The following is a 12549-nucleotide window of genomic DNA, read 5'->3' as shown; positions in this document are numbered from 1 at the left end:
CGCAAGATCTCACCCCGTGGGGTCAAAATGATCACAAGAACGGTGAGAAAAAATCCCAGGACCACACGGGGGGACCTAGTGAATGACCTGCAGAGAGCTGGGACCAACGTAACAAAGGCTACCATCAGTAACACACTACGCCGCCAGGGACTCAGATCCTGCAGTGCCAGACGTGTCCCCCTGCTTAAGCCAGTACATGTCCGGGGCCCGTCTGAAGTTTGCTAGAGAGCATTTGGATGATCCAGAAGAGGATTGGGAGAATGTCATGTGGTCAGATGAAACCAAAATAGAACTGTTTGGTAGAAACACAACTCGTTGTGTTTGGAGGAGAGAGAATGCTGAGTTGCATCCAAAGAACACCATACCTACTGTGAAGCATGGGGGTGGCAACATCATGCTTTGGGGCTGTTTCTCCTCAAAGGGACCAGGACGACTGATCCATGTACAGGACAGAATGAATGGGGCCATGTATCGTGAGATTTTGAGTGCAAACCTCCTTCCATCAGCAAGGGCATTGAAGATGAAACGTGGCTGGGTCTTCCAACATGACAATGATCCCAAACATACCGCCCGGGCAACGAAGGAGTGGCTTCATAAGAAGCATTTCAAGGTCCTGGAGTGGCCTAGCCAGTCTCCAGATCTCAACCCCATAGAAAACCTTTGGAGGGAGTTGAAAGTCCGTGTTGCCCAGCGACAGCCCCAAAACATCACTGCTCTAGAGGAGATCTGCATGGAGGAGGAGATCTGCATGGAAGATGGGCCAACATACCAGCAACAGTGTGTGCCAACCTTGTGAGGACTTCCAGGAAACGTCTGACCTCTGTCATTGCCAACAAAGGATATATAACAAAGTATTGACATGAACTTTTCATATTCACCAAATACTTATTTTCCACCATAATTTGCAAATAAATTCTTTCCAGATCAGCCAATGAGATTGTCTGGATTTGTTTTCTCATTTTGTCTCTCATAGTTGAGGTCTCCCTATGATGCCAATTACAGGCCTCTCTCATCTCTGTAAGTGGGAGAACTTGCACCATTGGTGGGGACTAAATACTTTTTTGCCCCCCTGTATCTGCCTACTTATTAGAAGTGTTACACTTGGGTAGAGGATTTCACTGAGTGAATCACATTAGGAACTGGCATGAGTGTTGTTTGCAATTTTTCACAAGTGTTTCACTACTTTTGTGTTTTACACTTTTTTTTCCTTCCTCATAATATTGTGGTAATACACTATTTGAGTTTCTTTTATTTTTGAGGTTTTCATAAAAGTCCCCGGAAGCAATCAACACTATAAGACATGTCAAGTCTATTCCACTCATCCTTTTATTGTTGGTTTGAACTATTGGGACATTGGACTGTTTCCTGAGGATTGTTGGTTTGATGACTTCATACGATCACTTATAAGGTGTGGGGGTCATTTATGGATTTCAATTGGGGATTTGTTTAAAGAGGGGGAGATTTGATTCTTTTTAGATTTTTTTTTTTTTGGAATTTTGTGCTTTCAAGGGTTGAAAGTTTTTTCTCATTTGAATCCAGAGAGTGATTTGGGGTTTTTGCGAGTTATCTCATAGTCACATTTTTGTTTATAGTTTTACTCACCTTGGCAGGACTTGGAGAAGACAGAGGTCATCTTCTGGCTGACTTCATTGTTCGCAGAGCAGCTGATGTTCCAGGGAGGAGGCAACGACGTTGTCACATTGATACGACCCATTTTGGGCTCCCTGAACTCTTCTCTATTGATGGTCAGAAGGATTTGGGGTTTTGTCCCTTTTTCCATGGTACATGTGACCAGGAGACTGTCATTGGAGAGACACTGGAGCTTCAGAACAGGATCCGATACAACATCTGAGAGGAAGAGAAATGGAGGGTGTCACAGAGCTGGTCTCACCCCCATCCCCCGGTCTGCTGCCAGCCACCCCTCAGCAGCCCCTCACTCTTCTGTTGCCAGCAATCTTGCCCCCTTGCCGAGGGAGCATCCTGCTCCCCTGGCCGAGCGCTAGAAAGTCGGCCCCCCTTCTGTGGGAATCCTCAAGCAGGCTTCCTCCTGTGCCCCCCCCTCACTGTCCCCACGTGCATGGCGCGATCCCATCCTCCCGCGCTCTGTGCCCAACAGGGACAAAGGCGGAGTTCCCTGTGCGGGGCCAGAGATGCGGGGGGGTGGGCAGGGCCCTTTGCCATTTGTCATGGAAATTTTGTATTGTTGGTCGAACTTTAAATGTGTCATGTATTCGTGTTATTCATATGTCTCTCGTGTGGCTTAATTAAAGCTCTGAAGGCTGCAATTGGGCCATGCGCATGTACAATGTATGTATTACAGTACTCGGCTTGGTAATGGATGAGATGGCAGATCTGCGCTTATAGACCGGCGTGTATACCACCACGGCATTCCATGCGAATGCTGCTGTCAGTAGACCGTGGGCCTGTATCCACATATCAGCAGCATGGTACCACGTGGGCTTCATAACGCAATGCGCAAGCGGTGTGAACTCCACGTGTAGGCTTGTGCATATCTTACAACCCATTACTAATCTGAACTGTATCTCGGATGGATGTGTTTTAATAAAGATCGTATCGGGCCCATCCAGGTACAGACTGATATTTTTAGAGAGTGCTTGTGCAGAGAATTTTACATACCAATAGAAGCTAGTAGGACAGGAAATATGACCTCAGATGGCTCATAGGGGGGAAGGGGAGGAAGTCTGCTGACCTCAGAAGGTTCATGGGGGAGGACCAGTGATAGATAATAGCAAAGGCTATGCTCCAATTGGAATGTACATCCTCTGTATAGGTACTCCCCATTGTATTGTTCGGTGGGAGGGATTGACTTTATTCATGTGGGGGGCATGTGTGTATTCTTAATAAAACAGAGAGCGGAGCCTAAAATCAGCCCTGATGTGGATTGCAACACCAGCCTTAGAGTGTCGTGTGATCATTCTAGGGTAGCGGAGCTCCAATCACCCACAAATTCAACAGGACCAAAGTATTTGGATGGGCAGGAATCGTGTAGTTTGGCTGCAGTCGTGGTAAGCGAGATTCGCACAGCTTTATGGGGGATTTCTGCGCATCCAACTGCGAGTACTCACGGTAAGGAGAAATTCGTTAAAGTGAATTTCCAAGACAGTTTGGCGAGCCTGGTGGATACTAACGCGTATTCTTGCGTAGCTAACCAAGAACGAGGGGGGAATGAGCCATCATGAACTAGCAAAAAGTATGCCGGCACATTTCAGGTCTCTCTGCCATTAAGAGGATCGCTTTTTGCGTGTTCGTGTGGCTGATTTCGCTCTCTGTTAGCTAACAAGAAATACCGCTTAACAAGGACCTTGTTTTTTGTCCTAAACTCTTGATTTGTGGGTGAAAGACGAGGGTTTGTCTCTGCGGAGAGCAGCAGAGGGGTGGGTTTGGTTGGCTGGATTTGGTCAAGTTTAAAAATCTTCCAACCAAAAATTAAACGGGTATATGTTTTAGTGGGTAAAAGTTGTTGCATAGTGTTAGGTAAGTATTTGTGGGCTGTAGGTACTGTGGTGATTGCTTTACCCCCCTCCACGTGAGGTAATTATTACAGTGCTGAAAGGCTTAGGTTAATTGTTAACTGTTGTAAGATCTGTGTACAATGTTTTGTGGAACTACTGCTCCCAGCAAGCATGCAGCAGGGGGTCCTTTTTGTTACATGTGCATGTTAGTGTGATATGTTGGTGTTTTATGTCCGTTCTGTGATTGTGCCCAAATTGTGTTGTATGTGTACTTCATATTGTTGTGTAATTGTCCAGTGTATGTTCTGTTCAAAAGTCTGTTTTATGTAAGAGGCAATTTTGAGGCTAGAGGCTGCCGTGTGCTTCCCTGTGGGGGGCCATTCTAGTGTTACCATGTGCTCCTCTGTGGGGGGTCATTCTAGTATCTGCCATGTGCTCCTCTGTGGGGGGTCATCTTCTTGACTAAACCACATGGACTCCTTTTGTTTGGTGGCCATTTTGTTGGCTACCAAATGTGCAGTAATCTCTATGCAATGTGCATGAAGTTTCCTATATGCATTTGACCCATATTGTGTTTTTAATCCAAATTTTTTACAGTTTCATTTGTTTGCTTTTAGCTTTAAATTTGCGTATTGCCAGCCAATTTAAAGTGTATTAAGCGAGTTTTCCCTTCACGTGTTCCACATTTAATGAGCGCGGTGAAGTCTGGGTTTTTGCACATAGATTTCTTGTATAGTGATTATGTTTTTCTTGTGTTTTTCCTGTTAAAAGTAGTTCCTTATTGTAAAGCGGGTTTGTTTTAAGCTGCTGTGTCGCGTGTTTCACGTCCAGCAGACTTTTTGTGTAAACGGTTCTAGGTGGTTGCAGTAAAGATTGCGTGTATAACGTGGATCGTTTAGCGGTGCTGATAGGAGTGATTTTTGCGTCAGCAACAAGGTTACTTTTGGCGCAGTTTTTCGGTTTACCTCTGTGTAATTGTTTTACTGTGAAACGTCCCGTGTTTTTCATAAGGATCCACTTTGTCCTTTTTAACAGTTTTTCAGGTTGAAAAAGGGTTTTTCTGTGTGTATTAGGAAAGTTTTTTTTCTTTTTACACAAATTTCCTAAAGGTCAGTTAGCAGGTTTCTGCCCAACCAGTGACCCCCAAGTAACATCCAAGAACCCCTCTTTTTGTTTTGACTTGTGTTAGCTACTGTGTGCAGGGAGAGAAAAGCCACTTTCATCATTGTGCGGTGTGGCCTGCCAAACACAGTGGGTGATGAGAACCACATAAATTACGCTGTGTGAGTGGGCGGTCCAGGGAAGTCCTGGTCACCACAAACACTTCGGGTGGTCAGGATCACACAAATTGCGCTGTGGGAGTGGGAGGTGTGCTCTCAGTCTGACCGCCACTTGATGCGCTTCGGGTGATCGATAAGTATCACATAAATTACGCTGTGCTGGGAAAGTGGTGGAATCAGGCCTCTCGGTAGGATCCCACCGAGTGCTCCAGGGGGTAAACAGGTACCCGGACGCGGGATATATACCAGTGACTAGTCACGATGGGCAGTAGTCAGTCCATGAAGAGAGAGGGGGAACCAGCCCTCTTCAGGGTAAGGACAGCTGCACAACTGATGAAGGTGAGTTTGGGGGGGAAGTCTACAGAACCCCTCAAAAGGTGGAATAAATGGTCGAAGGGTACCAGATGGGAAATTCCCCGGGAAGGTACATTTGACGCATGGAGGTGGGAAAAATTCATCTCTGAATTTGGACCACGGATGCAGGCGTCAGAACTAGAGATCGCACAGCTATGGCTTCACAGGTCAATCCGATTAGGGAAGCAAGGCATACATAAACTGGTGTCTGTCCGGAAGAACCAGGTGATGTATACCTGGCCTCCAGAGGGAATAAAACAGGAGGATCCAGTGTCAGAGGTGGAGGAAGCTCTTTCAGGGCTGACTCTACTAAGGCAGGCAGGATCAGGGTCTGCTGGGGTTCCCCAACAACCAACAGTGGCTGAGATAAGTATAACTGCACCTGTCTCTTCTGTTAGTGACGTCACTCTTGACATACCTTCTGTGTCTTCTGTATCTATGCCTCAGCCTCTGCCTCTACCTCTCCCTTCTCCCTGCTTCACCCCAGCTCCTTCTGTTTCCAACTATGAAGCCTTCTCAACAACCGATTTGCAGACTATCTGTGAATCAAGGGGAGTAGACACCCGGTTAAAAAACAGGGCGGATTGCATCAAAGCGCTACGAACCACTGATCAGACCCCTGCCCCCCAGCTATACCCTGATCTGAGGGACCTCAAACCTGAAGGTGCAGTAAGCGAGGTGGTTAATCTAAGCCCACCGATGATGCTGGGTCAGCCCTTGCACTCTTCCCGGACCGAGGCCTATCCAGTCAGGGTGCAGCAATTTGAAGGTCCTCCCAATGCACGGGGGGAACGGACTTTAGGGGAACGGGTAGTTTGGCATGTCCCCTTCACCCCGGCAGAGATCCGCACTATTCTGGCTGAGCTCCCGGACTATCGAGTCAATCCGAGAGGATTTGCTCGAATGTTTGGACAAAACCAGTTCAGCTATGGTATGAGCGGGTCAGATTGTGCACAGATCCTACGGGCAAAGGTGGGCATGGAAGTGGCCAGTACAGTGATTGCAGGGTGCTCTATAACCACGCATGAGGAGATGACTTCAGGGGGCAAAGAGTTCTGTACACAGCTAAAGGCAAAGCTTCCAGAAATGTATGGTGCTACCTCTACTACGGACATGATGAAGCTCACCCAGGGTCCTAATGAGGAAAGCGCCTGCTTCTGGCGCCGTCTCAAGCAGACGGCACTGGATGCGGATCTGGAAGTTGGACCTGATGCTCCAACTGAAGGGGTAAAGGTGACCGCGACGCACATTCTGTTGCGGGCCAAATTTTTGGAAGGCATCAATATTAAAATTCGGGAAAGGCTGGTTCTGGCCCGACCCGAATATAATGAGATGTCTATCCCTGCTATCCTTTCCACTCTTGCGGCAATAGAGAGGGAAATGGATAGAAGAAAACAAGACAAGGCCAAAGTTCTTATGTCCCAGACCCCACACGAAAAACCAAGGGATCTGGGTCACAGGAAGAATAGGCCCCCACCCAGGTGCTTCCAGTGCCACCAAACGGGGCACATGAGGAGGAGCTGTCCCCAATTACCTAAAGGTCGGTGGCAGTTCATTCCTGATGAGTCCTCCGCCCCTATGACCACCATGGTAAGTAACTCCTATGAATTCTCATAGGAAGTTGACAAATCGGTGTCGGCCCAGATCCATCTTTTTCTAGAGGAATTAAAATATCCCCTCCCTTGCCTCACCGACACCAGTGCAGCCAGAACAGTCTTGCGAAAACAGGACATCCAAGGCAAGGTACCCCTCTCAGGGGAAAACCCTCCTAACCCCTACTAACCTCACTATCAAACGATGCACTATTCTTAACCCAGCTTCTCTTCTTCCTGTGTCGGAAGATGAGAAGGGGGGGGAGGACAGCAATGACAGTGCTGAATTTTGCAACACGACTAACAATACTAACACCTCTTCTGCTAACATGTCTTCTTTGTCCACTACTAATCTCTCTTCCAAAGGACACGACTGCATCTCTTTGGTGGAACTGGAGTCAGCGGCGACACACCCCATATCACCCCGAGAGTAGCGGTAAGGTTGAACGTCTTCCGATACCCAAAAACCTTGGCCTGAGTGTCTCCCCATTGCCCCCTATTCCATCCGGAATGCCCCTCGGCAACCACATGGGCTGTCACCCTACGAGGTGTTGTTTGGGGGACCTCCCAAAACAGGGTTGTACTTTCCTCAACAGTTGTCGTCTTTGCATTCACAGCTTACAGGTTATGTGCAATCTCTGCAACGGGAGCTGCAGAAGATACACCATCGGGTTCGCGAATCGCTCCCCGATCCAAATACAATAACAGGTGTTCTTTCTATTGAGCCAGGTGATTGGGTCGTCCTAAAGAAACATCAAAGAACCGGACTCGAGCCACGGTTCACCGGACCATACCAAGTCCAGCTGACGACACCTACCTCACTCAAGCTCGAGGGACGAGACAACTGGGTGCACGCAAGCCACTGCAAGAAGCTTCTCAGCTACACCAGAGAATGAGGGGTGTCATTTTCCTTTTTCTTTTTGTTTGTATGTCATACATGTGTGTGAACGGAGGAAAAGACGGCAGATACCCCAACCTTTTATTTAAAATGCACCTGCGTTTAGCCAGAACCGCCAACAAAACCAACTGTTGGGTATGCTCTAAGCCCCCACCCAGTCATCACATGTCCGCAATGGCCGCTGTTCATGCCCTATATGACATCCGCGTCGGCATGAAAAAGCAAGGGACCCCTGGTCAGCCCCCACGTAGACATTTGTCGGTAGAACTTAATGACACATTTTTAGCAGGTAACATCAGTTTCAGCACCAATATTAGCTCTAGCTCCTGTAGGGCCCTCACCAGTCCATTATGGGTAACTGGGCAGCTAGGCAGCCCTCAGGTGTGCTTTAACATCAGCTTTGGCACAGGTAACAAGTTTGTTGGGATTACCACCTGCGAGGGAGGTATAACTGTCAATCTGACTAACCAGACTTCCTTTCTGAGTAACCACACTGACCGACCAGACCACGTGTGTTGGAAGGACGGATGTGATGTGCAGACTGAGGGAGCAATCCCCCAGTCTGTGCAACTGTTGCTCAGTACCAGAGGCCGAACGAGGAACTCCTCCTGTTCTGCTCTGACAGGTCCATACTATTTTCTGTGTGGTTCGGCAGCCTATAGAACATTTCCCCAGAACGCGAAAGGTTCGTGTGCCCTCATAAAGCTAGTCCCCGCATCCTATGTAGTGATGGACCATGAAGAGTTGATGGTCCACAAGAAGGTAAGGATGGCAGGGAGAGTTCGCAGGGAGCTGTTCTCTGAGGGCGACCAGGCATGGGCTTGGTTCCCCTCATGGACAGGATGGGGAATAGAACTTATGAAGCGCCTGAACAATTTTTCTGTCATCGTGGATAGTATGTTTAACGAGACCGTAGAGGCTGTCAGAGAAATTGCCCAAGAACAACGGCAGATGGGAATTTTAGTGCTTCAGGAGAAGATGGCCCTCGATTATCTTTTAGCCGCCAAAGGGGGGTTCTGTGAGTTCATCGGAGAGGATTGTTGTACTTGGATAGAAGACACCGATGACAAGGTCCAGGCCCATATGGACAAAGTTAGTGAACTACAGGGAAAAGCTAGAGCTATAGCTAGTGAGGGTTGGAATCCGTTCAAGGGTTTGGGAGGATTGGGAGATTTCCTGTTCTCCATCGGATCTTGGTTGAAGGAAGTGGGAGTGTATATCCTGATGCTTCTCTTTTTCATCTGCCTTTTATATGCCGCGGTGAGATGTTCCTGTTGCCTCATCGACCGTGTAAACCAAGCTTGGGCAGACGACCACATCTCCATGCCCGCTCCTGGGATCCCACTCCAACCACTGATCGGAGGAAGACCTCACCAACCATCCACCTTCTCTACAGATTACGTCCTGGCTTCCCTCTAATTTATCTCTCTGAAGACCACATTCTCCAAGACCTTCAAGCAAGCTTCAAGCCTCATCATTGTTTGTGTCTGCGATTTGGAAAACTGTCTGGGTCGAGACCAGCCTTGTGTGGCCCCGTCTGCAGGGGCAATTTGAGAATCTATTGCTGGATCTCCCCAGACCACCGTGGGATCACAAGCTTTATTCATACCACAAGTCTGTTTGTGGTTTTTGCAAGAGCCTTCCTGTAGTGAAGGTTCCAACGCTCTTGAGGATCATCGCTTCAATCAAGCCTGTTTGCGTCGAGTCTGCGTCGGGTCTTGTTGTTTCAGGTACCCCGTGGAGCTTTATTCTCAGGGACAACTACAGGAACTCTTTGAAGTTTGAGACTACACCCATCAAGCTGAAGAAGATCAAGAAGGGACACGAGGAGAATATGATAAAACAGGAGGGAATGTCATGGAAATTTTGTATTGTTGGTCGAACTTTAAATGTGTCATGTATTCGTGTTATTCATATGTCTCTCGTGTGGCTTAATTAAAGCTCTGAAGGCTGCAATTGGGCCATGCGCATGTACAATGTATGTATTACAGTACTCGGCTTGGTAATGGATGAGATGGCAGATCTGCGCTTATAGACCGGCGTGTATACCACCACGGCATTCCATGCGAATGCTGCTGTCAGTAGACCGTGGGCCTGTATCCACATATCAGCAGCATGGTACCACGTGGGCTTCATAACGCAATGCGCAAGCGGTGTGAACTCCACGTGTAGGCTTGTGCATATCTTACAACCCATTACTAATCTGAACTGTATCTCGGATGGATGTGTTTTAATAAAGATCGTATCGGGCCCATCCAGGTACAGACTGATATTTTTAGAGAGTGCTTGTGCAGAGAATTTTACATACCAATAGAAGCTAGTAGGACAGGAAATATGACCTCAGATGGCTCATAGGGGGGAAGGGGAGGAAGTCTGCTGACCTCAGAAGGTTCATGGGGGAGGACCAGTGATAGATAATAGCAAAGGCTATGCTCCAATTGGAATGTACATCCTCTGTATAGGTACTCCCCATTGTATTGTTCGGTGGGAGGGATTGACTTTATTCATGTGGGGGGCATGTGTGTATTCTTAATAAAACAGAGAGCGGAGCCTAAAATCAGCCCTGATGTGGATTGCAACACCAGCCTTAGAGTGTCGTGTGATCATTCTAGGGTAGCGGAGCTCCAATCACCCACAAATTCAACAGGACCAAAGTATTTGGATGGGCAGGAATCGTGTAGTTTGGCTGCAGTCGTGGTAAGCGAGATTCGCACAGCTTTATGGGGGATTTCTGCGCATCCAACTGCGAGTACTCACGGTAAGGAGAAATTCGTTAAAGTGAATTTCCAAGACACATTGTGACCCGACACTAAGTCTCAGGGTAACCACGGCAAACGGGAACACGCCCGACTCTGTATTTAATGCAGAGCTGGGCCCCGGTCCTGAGGTAGTTCTCCTGGCTCCTGTTAGTGTGAGTGAGGTCTGAGCTCCGGGCCAGCCTCCTCACTGATCCAATGCCCCGTCCTCTCACTGATCTCCACTGCCTACTCATCTGCTGCCAGATCCCTCCCCTGTGTGGGGTTAACTCTCCGCTGCCTGTAACGTCTCTGTGCGGATTAACCCTCTGCTGCCCCTGAGCCTGGCGGACTTAACCCTTTGCTGCCCATGAGCCTGGCAGACTTAACCCTTTGCTGCCCCTGAGCCTGGCGGACTTAACCCTTTGCTGCCCATGAGCCTGGCGGACTTAACCCTTTGCTGCCCATGAGCCTGGCGGACTTAACCCTTTGCTGCCCATGAACCTGGCGGACCTAGCCCTTTGCTGCCTGGAGCTGCCTGTGTGGATTGACCCTGTGCTGCCTGTGTGGACTGTAACCCTCCGTGTCCGGCTCCCCGCATCCAGTAAGTGGACTAACCCCGTGCTGCCCGACAGACTGAGCCCAGTTCTCCCCAGGAACCCCAATTCTCACGGAACCTCCGCCACTCTTTCCTGTTAAACCCGGTGGACTATCGGCCATCTGTTGTTCCATATTGCCTTCCATACTGTGTCGCTGTGTCTGGCGTTGATCTGTGGACTAACGGTTCTATTGTCTGTACCCCGAAAAACTCCCCAATAAACGGCCGCACGTCGGGTTCCGTGCAATCTGTCTCCGTGTGCTCTCTCTCTGCACTTCTAGTACGTTACAGAGGGAAAGATTGGGGAAAGGGAGAGCAAGGAGGATAGGGAAAGAGAGAAGAGACAATTAAAGGAGAAGAGATGTTATGAGTTAGAAAAAGTCATAAATGCTACATAAAAGGTGGTATCAAAAAGTTTCGAGACAAGTTTTGTAACACATCAACAGATGGCAGCACATGGCTGCACACACAGTCACAGGGAGCACCGACCTTCATAAATCAGTGTGCCAAAAGACATCGTCCTGTGTACATCGGGAGCTGTGCAACTGGTGCTAATTTGACCACGTGCGCTTCCACGTCTGCTATGTCATCATGGACAGCAAGTTAGAACAAAGAGCAAATGTGAAATTCTACATGAAACCCGCCCACCCAAGTTTCGTCCCCAGTAATGATCCTTGACATGAAGGACGGGTCATCCCTGGCACACTAACAGAGTTCTTGGTAGACTTTGATGCGATGTTCCTTCTGCTCCTGGGTCAGCAGCCTGGGGACTAACTTGGCAGCAACACGGCGCATATTCAAATCACACGTGAGGATTGCCTGGACTGTTCCGTATGACACACGGACAATGGCAGCCATGTTGTGGATTGTTCCCCGACGATCATCATGCCCAAGTTGCCGAATGGTTTTGACATTCTCGGGGGTTTAGTTCCAAATCAAAATTCGGACAAAATTTTTATTATTTGGAGATTCGGATGTGTCCGAATTTCCGAATTACGGTAGTAAACAATTTTAAATTAACCTGAAACAACGAAACAAGAATTTGTGTGAAAATCGAATTTGAATCAAATTCTAAAAGGAATGCGAACTGTAAACACATTGCTGACTGTTGATAATTTCCTTCAAAGACTGCATATTAGTGTTAGAATATAACCGTCTTCCGAAATTCGATTTTGAAAACAATATAATAGAATAAAACAGAATAGAAAAGAATAGAGTAAAACAGAACAGAATAGAAAATAAAAGAATAGACTAGAAAATAAAGGTATAGAACAGAATGGAAAATAAAAGAATAGAATACAAAATAAAGGAATAGAAAAGTGTAGAATAGAATAGAAAAGAATAATGTAGCTGACTTCCCAAATTTGAATTTAGAAAAGAATAAAATAGAGTAGAATAGTGAAGAATAGAAAAAACCAGAATAGAATAGAAAATAAAAGAATAGAATGGAAGAGAATAGAGTAAAATAGAAAGCATATAGCCGTCTTCTGAAATTCAAATGGAATAGATTAAAATAGAATTGAAAAGAATAGAATAAAACAGAATAGAATAGAAAAGAATAAAAACAAAAAGGAATATAAAATAGGAAAAAAAATAGAATAGAATAGAAAAAATATAGC

General features: G+C 47.2%; 1 protein-coding gene across 1 annotated transcript in view; it reads right to left on the bottom strand.

The window, feature by feature from the left end:
• LOC149437132 (uncharacterized) overlaps nucleotides 1–11788 on the bottom strand; it is a 39675-nt gene extending 27887 nt beyond the window's left edge. The window contains exons 1-2 of the mRNA XM_089661091.1: nucleotides 11641–11788; nucleotides 1603–1848 (exon numbers count right to left, since the gene is read on the bottom strand). Coding sequence (XP_089517217.1) covers nucleotides 1603–1848; nucleotides 11641–11788 — 394 coding nt within the window. The remainder of the gene's footprint in view (nucleotides 1–1602; nucleotides 1849–11640) is intronic.
• Nucleotides 11789–12549: the final 761 nt, after the last annotated feature.

The sequence above is a fragment of the Staurois parvus genome, unplaced genomic scaffold, assembly GCF_062004578.1.
Source record: "Staurois parvus isolate SC_StPar_1 unplaced genomic scaffold, SC_StPar_1.0 ptg001307l, whole genome shotgun sequence".
Taxonomy (NCBI): domain Eukaryota; kingdom Metazoa; phylum Chordata; class Amphibia; order Anura; family Ranidae; genus Staurois; species Staurois parvus.
This window is presented reverse-complemented; position numbering and strand designations above follow the sequence as displayed.